Source organism: Phyllobates terribilis, unplaced genomic scaffold (genome assembly GCF_046119375.1).
Source record: "Phyllobates terribilis strain yellow unplaced genomic scaffold, ASM4611937v1 Scaffold_11__3_contigs__length_659146591, whole genome shotgun sequence".
Classification (NCBI taxonomy): Eukaryota; Metazoa; Chordata; class Amphibia; order Anura; family Dendrobatidae; genus Phyllobates; species Phyllobates terribilis.
The window spans coordinates 408,817,876-408,830,089 of NW_027362771.1; the positions used below are offsets into that span (position 1 = coordinate 408,817,876).

The following is a 12,214-nucleotide window of genomic DNA, read 5'->3' on the forward strand; positions in this document are numbered from 1 at the left end:
GTTTTATTTCTCGTAGGTAAAAACCTGTTACTGGTCCATTTTATGAACCATGACGCTGTGTGTGCTTCATGCTGGCATGGTGCTGGTAATGGCGTCATTGGTCTATGCAGTTAGTTTCCCTGAAGATGACGAACCTATCAACATTGTAGATTATCACTGTAAGTATTCTCACTGTTTTCTAACATCTGTCATTTATTTCTCAGATTTGATGTTAGGGGGGCTGGAGACTTGTATATATCAAGTGGTTATAGAGATGTAATGGCAAAAGTGTGAAAGTTCCCAAATATCACTAGTACTGTCATTGACTGAGTAAAATGCTATTCCGAAATAAATATTCCTTTAAATTAGTCATTTTTTAATGGATTGTCCAGGACTGTTTTAATTTTTTTTATAATGGGACTAAAACTAACAGGTAGGTAGTTACTAACAGAGGCAACTACCTGCATGTTCTACTACTCAGTGCATGCTCAGAGTGGTCATCAACCGCTCCTACCGATTTGTCAGCCGCTGCAGGTCAACAGAGCAGCTCTTCTTCTTCCGGGCTACTCTGTCGACAAGGCCATGACTGCCGACGTCATGCTGATTGACAGGCGGTTCCCTGAGGTAGTGTAGGCTGTCAATCAGCATTACGTGACTCAGCCACAACTCTGTCGACGTAATGTCAGAGGAAGCCGCTGAATTCCTGGTTTCAGCGGTCTGTGACCGCACTGTGCCGGCAGACATCAGTGCTGGACACAAGAGGCTTGTAGTTAGCAGCTACCTGTCTGTTAGTTTTTAAGCCTGTAGTAAAAAATTAAACAGTACTGGATAACCCCTTTAAAGGGAACCTGTCATGTAAAAATCCTGCATATATGGGGTTAATCTGCCGATTAATAGTGTTCTGACACCGTGCAGCACCAGCACTGAGAGACCCGCTGCCTGGAGGAAATTAACTTTATCCCCCCTGGGGGGTTCAGTCACGGGAGTGGTGCTGGCGTGGTTTCAGTCACTGCTCTGTGTATAGAGAGTAGCAGGCTGTAACCGCGTCCCCTGCACTGACTGACAGTCCGGTCTAATGCTGAGCTGCTGTCCTGGGGGTGCCGTCACAGCCACCGTTTTCTATACGCAGAGCCGTGACTCAACCGGCGCCGGCACTACCCCCATAACTGAATACTGAGCGCTGCCAGGGGGGGTAGGATAAAGTAAATTTCCTCCCAGCTGCACGGCTCTCAGTGCGGGCACCGCACAGTGTCAGCACGTTATTACCCTGCAGATTAACCCCATATCTCTAGGTTAATAGTGTTATTTTACATGACAGGCTTAAATCCACTTGTCACTTGCCATATAATTTTCCCTAGTGTAAATAGTGCTGTTCTCCTGAACCCTGCATTGTATATTTTTTTGTTCCTGTGCCTCTATTTTCCGGAGATGTGGCCTCTCCTCCCTATATACCGTATAAATCTGGGGTCTCTTAGCCAAGTGGGCATGGTCATCAAAAAGACTAGTAGGGAAAATATGAGGACCATGTCTACATGGGTAACAAGACTAGATTTCCATCCAGTAAAGAGGGGGCTATATTTTAGGAATGGATAATTTGGCAAGTGTCAGGTCCTCTGTCAATATTTGAACAATGTACAGGCTTTATAGATATGAGGTTTCATTGTACTGAGTTCTTTGCATAGAATTGTAAAGTATGGATTAATTTAGTTGAAATCGTTCTAGCATGTTGTGGATTGCCTTTCCAGGAGAGCATGCTAACAAGGTGTATGTGGATGTCTTTTGAAGATCCACACCATTTAAAATGGAAGGAAATTCCATTTGCTGACATTGGTCATATTTTATTCATTTATATTCAAGATGTAGCAACAGGGATTTAGCTTAAACCCTTCTACACCTAGTATATACAGCTAATCAATTCTGTCTATTGATTCTTTAGCTGTGTAATCCAGAGTGATGGTGTATCCCATTTTAACTTGCAGATTCAAGGCAATATCCAGTATTTAAAGGACGCCCTTCAGGCAATGAATCGCAGCACAGCTTGGACTTTCAACTCATGTTAAAAATTCGAGACACACTTTATGTTGCTGGAAGGTAATTTCCTTTAATCTGTTTATATGAATTGGACTTGTATTCTACTTTACGTTTCGCCAGTTATTTTTAAAGCTCACAGAAAAGCTTCGATTTAGGAAATGAAAATAGTAATCTCTATCAATATATTAGATTTCATGCTTAGGAAGGAAAGGAACAGAAATAGAAAAACAGCCAAGTCTTACGGGGCCTCATGAGTGACTGAATTTACCAGTCCAAGAACTCGATGCTAAGGTTTTATTGGTACAGGAAGTTGTGCTGTATTGCAATTTTTGCTTTGCCTTTTGGTTGAAACTATCAACAATTTGCAAATAAATGAATTATTTTTTTAATATTAAATTAAATAATGCAGAGCATATATTCTACATCCATGGGTGGTAATCCAGACAACCCTTTGCCTTATGCCTCTTTGCTCTTGATTTACCATTTTTCTAGCCAGAGCAGCAAGCCACTAACATGGAGAGACCCTTGCTCTGATGGATCGGTCTTTTCATGTACTGATTTATAGTGTGGTCCATTCAGTCGAATACCCAGCAATACAATGATAAAGCCTCCGCAAGGGAAATATTGGTTGGTCACATCCAGGCAATAGAATCTGCTAACCTGAAATGCCAGTCCCATGGGGTTCAGCCAATCAGCCGGTTTGCTTCAGTCTACAAGGGGATTGTCTTGATGAGACAAACCCTTCTAAAATACCATAAAACTTAGGATGCACACACTCATCCATGTGAGTGGTACCATCCAAGAAAATCGAGGAAACAGGAAGATCCAGCTCCGGGCTCCGGGCTCCTGGCTCCGTGCTGTTGATCTTCTAGGTGGGTGAACTGATTTTTTCCTTTTTTTTTCATCCAAGAAATTCGGACCGAGTTTTATTTTTATCAAGTGTCATCCTTGTTGCATCCGTTTCTGTCACTGAAGCGGGTAGACTGTCTGAATCTTTTTATCCATTCACTCTTAACAATGGATCAGTTAAAAATGGATGAAGAACAGAAATACAAAGTCTGTCTGTCATGTTTCATCCGTTTTATATAAATCCTCATAGTCTTTAATGGACTAATCTGATCCGTAAAACGGAAGACGAGTCTCATGGATCGGACACATGGATTTTTATAACAGATGTGTGTATGGATCAACACAACTCTGTAGGTCAGTTTCCAGCCCGAGAAAAACATAATGCATCTTTAGACTCAATATTTAGTTCTTCTCTGTTTTAATTTTTAATAATTTTTTAAATTACTATATCCTTCTGTAAGTAACTGGTTGCGAAAACATATTCAAGATTGATGGATTAGTATGTTTTTTGCAAATCTCATGATTGAGTCCAGTTGAAAATCCCAATAATGCCGGTTGATCACTCTTACCTTGGAAAGACATTGATTTTCAGAGTTATGATTAAAAACTCTGTTGACGGATGATATGTGCAAGAACTGCCTGCTAAAGCATGCATACTCCGGATCTTCAAAACATATGGAAAGAAGGTTAGATTGCTTTGTCACAAGAAGAGAGCAAATGAAAATGATACTCTTACTAAAGAAGGAAAAATGTAATCCAGCAATAACCTCCTCTCCCAGACAAAGAAATTCAGTAGGACTGCAGAACATGTGTATTGTCTGACAAGGGCCTTGAAAATACATTTGTCATGCTATGCATGAATAACTCTAAGGCCAGCACTTTTCTCCATTTCCTGAAGTGGCTTCTTTCTTTATCTTCCACAGAGATCAAGTTTATGCCGTAAATTTAAATGAGGTGCACAAGACTGAAGTCACACCAAGCAGAGTAAGTGACCGTACTCCTTGAGTGCCATCAAAAAGCCGCTTTGACTTTTAAAGGATAAAGGAGGAAAAAAAAAGAAAATGTCATTCACTCTCTTTTTTGTTTGCTGATTTTGTTTCTTCAGAAGTTGACATGGAGATCGGGTCAACCAGACCGAAAGAATTGTGCAATGAAAGGCAAACACAAGGTATTTCTGGACTCTTGAAGGCTAAACATCAAAAGATGACGCTGATAGAAAGAAGCTTCTGATTTCTAATGTTTCATGTATTTGTGATTCAGGATGAATGCCATAACTACATCAAGGTTTTTGTTCCACGGAGTGATGAGATGGTCTTTGTCTGTGGTACAAATGCTTTCAATCCCATGTGTAGATACTACAGGGTAAGTAAGGCCTTTAAATCTTTATGTATATGGATACAAATTTTCTCAATCTCTGTACTTTCTGGAAACGGATAGACAATTGATAGAACAAGCATTTGATCTGACTGATATAGCCATAAACCCCAGAGGCTTAGTTTTGAGTTTTAATTATAGATTGGACCACTGTTCATCCAGTAGTCGGAAAAATTAACGTACAGTTAAAATTATTTGGATTTATCTAAACGACATGGTCGTCCAGTTGAGCTCTAGAAGTGTTTTACATGAGAATAGAGTGGTTCTCATAACTCTGAAGAAGAAAGACATTTTGGCCAGTGAAAATTCTTTAGGATTTCCTAAAGGGAAACTATCATCTTAAATAGCCTACTGTTTAACTCTTTAACAGTTTAAAAAAGGTTTTGGTATCAAGGTTTTCTTGTTTTTATTTTCATCTGCCTTCAGCTTGATCCTGAACCATGGCAACTTTATGGATGAACGATCTGTAGGAAGATCGATCTTAAGGAAGCCTAGATAGGTCCACCAGGTTCATCTCCGCCGCTATTTTGATGATATAAAGCTATTGAGTTGCTGGTCTTCCTCTTTGCTTTGTTTCTTCTAGTCTTCTGACCAAGATGTCCTTTTCCAGTGATCGCTCTCTAGTGATACTAAGTTAGCCAGTTGGAAAAAAAAGACTGATTGCTCTCAGTAGGAGAAACACAATAAAAATATTGTAGAAATGATACATTTTAATTAGTGATGAGCGAGCATGCTCGTTACTCAAGATTTACGAGCATGCTCGGGTGTTTCCCAAGTATCTTCAGCGTGCTCGGGTGTTATGTTTGAGTCACTCTGTGCGCATGATTTGCGACTGTTTGACAGCTTTAATACATGTGCGTAGTGATGAGCGAGTATGTTCTGTTAACCCTTTCTGCGAGCTTGCTCGGGTGCTCGCCGAGTATCTTCAGCGTGCTCGGCCGTTATGTTTTAGTCACTCCGTGCGCATGATTTGCGACTGTTTGACAGCTTTAATACATGTGAGGAATGCCTAAGAAATAGGCATTCCTCACATGTATTAAAGTTGTCAAACAGTCGCAAATCATGTGCACGGCGTGACTCAAACATAACACCCGAGCACGCTGAAGATACTCGGAAAACATCCGAGCATGCTCGTAAATCTCGAGTAACGAGCATGCTCACTCATCACTACATGTGAGGAATGCCTAATTCTTAGGTATTCCTAACATGTATTAAAGCTGTCAAACAGTCGCAAATCATGCACACGGCATGACTCAAACGTAACAGCCAAGCTGAAGATACTCGGCTAGCACCCGAGCATGCTCGCCTAAAGGGTTAACAGAACATACTCGCTCATCACTAGTTTTAATGACTAATATCTTTGTAACATAATTTATTTCGTTTGTATTAGCCAGTAAAGGCATCATATCTACAAATTGATTTCGTTTCACTTATTGGGAGCAATCATTGTTTGGTTTTTTACATTTTGGCTTTTTTATAATGTCATGATCTGTGTTAAAACAAAATAGTGATCTTGAAATTTTCACAGTGGCCACTGCAGTTTTTTTTAGACTCCTGTCCTTTCAGAAAGAGTTTTCAGCAGTCACCTTATCAGCAGAGGCAGGATTACAGCTGATAACACAGAATCCATCAATCACAATAGGTGATGTTACAGCTGACCCTGGTCACCCTCCCTCCCAAGCACACACTCATTAGTTGCTTCAATACAAAAGATAGGGTCTGAGTCTGTTCTTTGTTCAAATGTCCATGTGTTGTTTCCTGAAACAAAGAGAAGGTTAGAGTTTGCAAAAGCCCCAGTGGCCAGTGTGAAAATTGCAAGATTTCTATTCTTCATTTTTTAATACAGATTGTCATATGAAAAAAACATTGCCAAAATGAAAAAAAAAAACATTTAACAGAATAACCCGATACAAACAATGGGTCATTTTCCGATCATATGTTCCCCTTAAACAGCCACCTTAAATAAACAAGACCTTGAATAAAAGCCTTTACAGAGATGTCACTGCTGATTTTAATCCTATTTTAACATGCTCAACATCTGAGGGTTTGATTTTACAAAGGAGAGGTTGGGGGAGTGGGGTTGTTTTATTTGATTATTATGTGTAAGAAAGTTGAATATCTATACAATAAATATATAGACCAAGAAGTAGATAGCGAATTAACATTTTTTTTGGATACACATCAGAAAATATCAAACATGTGATATATTATATATGCTATTAAAATTCTTTTTATGCTGGTTACTGAGGATAAAAGCTTTAAGTAGGTGGATTAACCTACTGCTTGAACCATAACGAGCCAGATATTCACATGATTAACTGCTCAGAACCACAGGGGGTTTGTTCCTTAGTACTTAAAATGTCATATATATCTGTAATAAATGATTATTAGGCTTTCCTTTGTCATAGGCATTTAAAATTGGTAGCAAAAAACAATGTCCATAAATTCATCAACTTCGTCATTTATAAATTAAACATTATTACTATAATGTTATAAAGTCATTTAGAAATATACAGCTGAGGTGCAGTGAGAACGTGCACAGTGTTTTGTTGCTGAATTATATATTTTCTACTTTGCAGTTAAGCACTTTGGAATATGATGGGGAAGAAATAAGTGGCTTGGCAAGATGCCCATTTGATGCCAGACAAACCAACGTAGCCCTTTTTGCTGGTAAAACATTGTTCATTTAGTAAGACATACTGCGCTATGATTGTTAGGAACAAGAAATAACTAGCAATCTTTATTTCAAACCCATTTGCAATATTCTAAGTAACTTTGATGGGTAACAGATTCTACCAGAAAAGGATGTATTCATCACAGTATTTTAGCTCACCATGGAAGATTATATTGTTGAGCGTTTTTGTAATATTACATATACTTATATTTAAAGAGGTTGTCCACTACTTTTTCATTGATGGCCCATCCTTAGGATAGGTCATCAATGTCTGATCGGCCATGGTCCGACAGCCGGCACCCCTGCCGATCACCTATTCAAATCAATAGGAGGCGGATGTGTAGTACCCTGCGGCAGCAACTACAAGTAGACAGAGCAGCTCGGCAAGTAAGTACTTGCGGCCGGCCTCCGCCAATCAGACATTGATGACCTATCCCAAGGATAGGTCATCAATGTAAAAGTAGTGGACAACTTATTTAACTATATATGTAAAATTTGTAGTGTCAGACACCTGTCTCTTGGGCAGGATTTGAAAGGGTTTCCCATCTTATAGATTGATTGACATCCACTTTATGATTGGTGGTGGCCTTTGCGACAGCCACCAATCCTGAGAACGTAGCACTGTGTCGTCTTTACGTTGTTTCCTTGTGCAGCAGCACCCGAGCCACGTAGCAACACAGGCCTATTGAAGTGAATACACAGATTCGTGGCCGGAATTCCCCTATCAAGAGAAAAAATGAGAAGACTTTTGGCCCCAATGATCATAAAGTGATGGCATTGACTTGATATGAAGGAAATAGTCTATTAAGTACACTGATGACTGGATTTTAGATTCTTTGTAACATGTCCTGGCTATGTAACTAGTTCTATATCTGTACACAAATATATAACAGAGCTGAGCTAAGACTTGTCTATTCCTGAACATACTTTAGAATGGGGACAGATATCTCCAAAAAAAATCAAAGCACCTGAAGAATAAACTGGATCAGTATTTAAGACAAGTAGGGTTTTTTTTTAGTGATCCAGAAATAATATATATTTTTACCAAAATAGTTTGTTCGCCTTGGACTACACCTATAACTGTTCCAGCTATCATAGTTTTTGCATTGATACAGGCGGTTCAGTACTTATTTGTGCGAGATATTGTAGCTTTGCTATTATAATTTAGATTTAGACCTGCTGGTACTGAAAAATACCTGTTTCATGTGTATTCCACTGCCAATATCCCTCATTTTGGTTCTTGGCACCTCTAAAGTGTAGCTGTTTTTTATAGCAGTAGCCAGATATTATGATCTTGTCACACAGTGCCATATTGCTTGGTTTCAGCATTTTGCGTAAATGCTGACATTTTACGCCATTTTAGCATCAATGCATAAATAGTAAATTTCTGTGAAAAACACACAAAATTTCATGTGTGTATGTTTGTAGTCGATGATAGAATAAATCGTTCTTCTTTCTCGCTCAGATGGGAAGTTATACTCCGCCACCATGGCTGATTTCCAAGCCAGCGATGCTGTTATCTATCGGAGCATGGGGGATGGATTTGCTCTGAGGACAATTAAATATGACTCCAAGTGGCTAAAAGGTACTTGAAACCGAGCTTTTATTAATAATGACAAAGAGATCAGGCACCTACTTGATATGGGAATGAAGCGTAACACAGTTTAATAGTATTTCTGAGAAATATGATGCATATTAAGTACCGGGCACCCTTTTAGGTTTGACACAGCTATATGATGAAGCTAAATCTTGCATGCTGATGCATCAAGGTCTTTACTCCAAATGCATATTTTTTTTTCCCTTTTGCAAAATGGTTTATGATTGATTCTGCAGTAAAAATAAAATGTGAACTGTATTATAAATCCTTTGAGGCCCTTTTACACTCCATTAGACAGCATTAAAGACTGGAAGATCAATTAAGCTAGAATCCTCACGTATGTGTATGCATCAGGTCAGAGATATGTGAGCCCCGCGCACTTGTAGCTGAGCTTATATATTCCAGATGTGTATTGTGCATCTTCTACAATTTGACTGATCTCATATCCTGTCCTACTGACTTTCCAGAGCCGCATTTTCTCCATGCGATAGAGTACGGCAACTACATCTACTTCTTTTTCCGAGAGATTGCTGTGGAGCATAATAATTTAGGCAAGGTAAGTGCAGATTTGGGGGTATTCCAAGTTCTAGTATTTAACATAGCACTAGCAAAGATGAGTCCAAGTTCACCAATGTGGCATAACATTTTGAGCAAGTCGCTGCCTGATAAATCTCTCTGCTATTATGAAATTATCCATTAGCCTTGGGGCTGTTCATTTTCATCTGCTTCTCAACCGCAATCTATTACCGAGATATTTGCTTCACTCTTTTCTTTAATTAATCTTCAAAGACGGACTTTCCATGACCCAGAAAACGAGTATGTCGGATGCAGCCTAGGTGTGTTATCATTTTGCTTGAAATGTGCAGGAAGTAATACATGGCTTTATCCGAGAGCAAAATGGCTTTCAGATTCCTGTATGACCCTGAGTAGAAAATCACTTTATTTCTTGGCAAGGATTAAATGCCTAAATATGTTTATATTTCAACACAGGTTCCATTGTGCCTCCCAAATGTTAAATATTTAAATGACACAAATGCAGTTTATGATACTTTGGCCACATTATAGACATTCCACTGTAAATTATTAAACCATTTACGCATGGTTAATTAAAGACTTCACAAAAGGTGGGGAATCTGCGTGAATGTTATGGGCTTTGCTCAGTGGTGCATTAAAATGGACATCAGGCCGCAGTTAAAAACTGTCTGCTTCCTCTCAGTGCCTAATTCAGACAAACTAGAGGCTGCTGAAAGCATACCTGTGCAGAATGGTGTGATCCAAGGAAAGGAAAATTGTATAGAGTCTACATTAGTTCTTTATATTAGATGTTAATAGAGATGTAAACCAGCATCATGTGCCTGATACCCGAATCTTAAATCTTTTTCATTTAAACTCTTATACACCTAGATTTTGATCATTGCACCACTTGCTCTAAATCTGTATATTCTGTTTCATTTGTAGCAAAATCACGATTACTAAAAAATGCACTGATCTGTAGAAAAATAAAAAATATTAATTTTTTTCAGATACTATTTTAGTGATTATATAGTGTTCAAGCTTGGACTGGCCCACAGGAGAACAGGAGAATCCTCCGGTGGGCCCCTGTGCAGGAGTGGGCCACCACCCTCTTATATGAGCAGTACTTGGCACAATATACTTGAATCACTATGTACAGACTAAGGCAGCATCTTATTCCTTTCACAATCTACCCAGTTCATTGTTATATAAATTTATGATTGAGGATAATGTCACATTTGCATGTAGCTGAAAAGTGGGGCCCTGCAGTTGGTTATTGGTGGGCCATCGGCACCCTAGTCTGACACTGAGTGTGTTTAGTCACGGGTAGGTGTAGACCACCAGGAGGGAACAGAGGGAACATAAGACCACTTACAGCAGCAGGTGAAGGGTGTGCTGGTCTTGTCAGGAGTCCGTCACCCGTTCCCTCATGTGATTTTGGTATTAATTACACGACACCACATTGTGTTTGTGGTCACAGTCTAACACAGGAGAAGTTTATGCAGTAATATTATGCCTGTAGAGGTATAACTTTGTAAAACAGAGTTTCTAAAGCCAACAAGTCTTCTCTTGAGCTAGAATGCTAGGAAAAAAATCAAAAGAACAGAGTCCATTGGTTTGAATTGAATTATGGGAAATGTCTTGCATTTTCTTGTTAGTCCAGCGCCCTTGTGACTTGACAGATCTGGCTGGTTTCTATTGAAAGGAACCTGCCAGTCGATTCATGCTGCCCGAACCACAGGCATCACAGAACAGAGCCTGACTGCAGAATTTCAGCCAGGTATGTTTTCTCTGAAAGACTATGGCTACAGGGACTATAGGGAAAGGCGAGACTAGTCTGGCGCCACTACAGCCGGTTTCTCCCTGCACCGCTCTAGTTGATTTACTCTCCTGATGTACACACATGGGAGAGACCAGTCAATCAACTGGAGTTGTTCAGGGAGAAGCCGATGGCTGCGTCAGACTAGTCTCATCTCTCCGCATAGTCTATGACCGGTTCTTCAAACTAAATTTCTTCTCTGGAGCGTCAGAGCATTTCAGAGAAATACTTACCTGGCTGCAATTGTGGAGACAACTCTGAATCTTGCTGCCCGTGTTTTGGGACACATGAATCGCCTGACATGTTCCCTTTAAAAATGTACCAACAAATGACTTGAGACATACTGATTCTGGTTAGTTTGGCCTCACTAACCCTTCCTGTAATGCTGATGATTGCACTCACACATATGTTCTTCCTCTGCTTTCATGGATTTGACTCTGTTTTCCAGGCTGTACATTCCCGTGTAGCACGCATATGCAAAAATGACCTAGGAGGGTCTCAAAGGGTTCTTGAAAAACATTGGACTTCATTTGTGAAGGCAAGACTCAACTGCTCTGTTCCAGGGGATTCATTCTTCTACTTTGATGTTCTGCAGTCTATAACAGACATAATAGAAATCAATGGAGTTCCCACTGTTGTCGGCGTGTTTACTACTCAGCTAAACAGGTAAAGAGAAGAAGAGACTGACATCAAATAGAGTCTTTCACTTTCTTCATGCTTGAGCAATTGTTTCTATTGTGTAACATGCACAAGAAAGATTTTCTTATTTTCTGTTCCTTTCTCAGCATACCAGGTTCGGCAGTTTGTGCTTTTACTATGGATGACATTGAGAAAGTATTTAGAGGAAGATTTAAAGAACAAAAGACTCCAGACTCTGTTTGGACAGCTGTACCTGAAGATAAAGTACCCAAACCAAGGTATTAAAGAGAAAAATAGAGATTAGCTTCAGAGATGTTTTATAAAAGTGCTCAAATGTGTGCTTCCATTTGTAAGGTAATTGATAAAAATACGTAATATTATATCAGAGTCACATATCGTATTGCTCCCTTTTGTAGGCCGGGCTGCTGTGCCAGACATGGTTATGGTGAAGGTGTCAGGTCCTCCACTGAATTTCCAGATGAAACCTTGGCCTTTATAAAGTCCCATCCTTTGATGGATTCTGCAGTCCCATCTATTGTTGAAGAGCCATGGTTCACAAAAACCCGAGTCAGGTACTGTATATAATATAGAACTTTAAATGTAATAATATAGAACTTTAAATGTAAGCGGTGTTTTCATATTTTCTGTTAGGGAATTGTGTTGAGGAATCTCTTTTCCAGAGTGGAAAGCGGTTACAAAGTGTCCCCTTCTTTTGAGGATATGTCCTATACTGTATTAC

At 39.5% G+C, this 12,214-nt stretch overlaps 1 protein-coding gene across 6 annotated transcripts in view; it reads left to right on the forward strand.

The window, feature by feature from the left end:
- SEMA6D (semaphorin 6D) overlaps window positions 1-12,214 on the forward strand; it is a 91,882-nt gene that overhangs the window by 60,481 nt on the left and 19,187 nt on the right. For all 6 annotated transcript variants that reach the window (XM_073653051.1, XM_073653052.1, XM_073653050.1 and 3 more), the window contains 11 exons: window positions 17-158; window positions 1,959-2,070; window positions 3,783-3,843; window positions 3,965-4,027; window positions 4,120-4,221; window positions 6,813-6,903; window positions 8,373-8,492; window positions 8,972-9,060; window positions 11,285-11,502; window positions 11,622-11,753; window positions 11,892-12,047. In XM_073653051.1, the coding sequence (XP_073509152.1) occupies window positions 50-158; window positions 1,959-2,070; window positions 3,783-3,843; window positions 3,965-4,027; window positions 4,120-4,221; window positions 6,813-6,903; window positions 8,373-8,492; window positions 8,972-9,060; window positions 11,285-11,502; window positions 11,622-11,753; window positions 11,892-12,047 (1,253 nt within the window). In that variant the 5' untranslated portion in view covers window positions 17-49. The remainder of the gene's footprint in view (window positions 1-16; window positions 159-1,958; window positions 2,071-3,782; window positions 3,844-3,964; window positions 4,028-4,119; window positions 4,222-6,812; window positions 6,904-8,372; window positions 8,493-8,971; window positions 9,061-11,284; window positions 11,503-11,621; window positions 11,754-11,891; window positions 12,048-12,214) is intronic.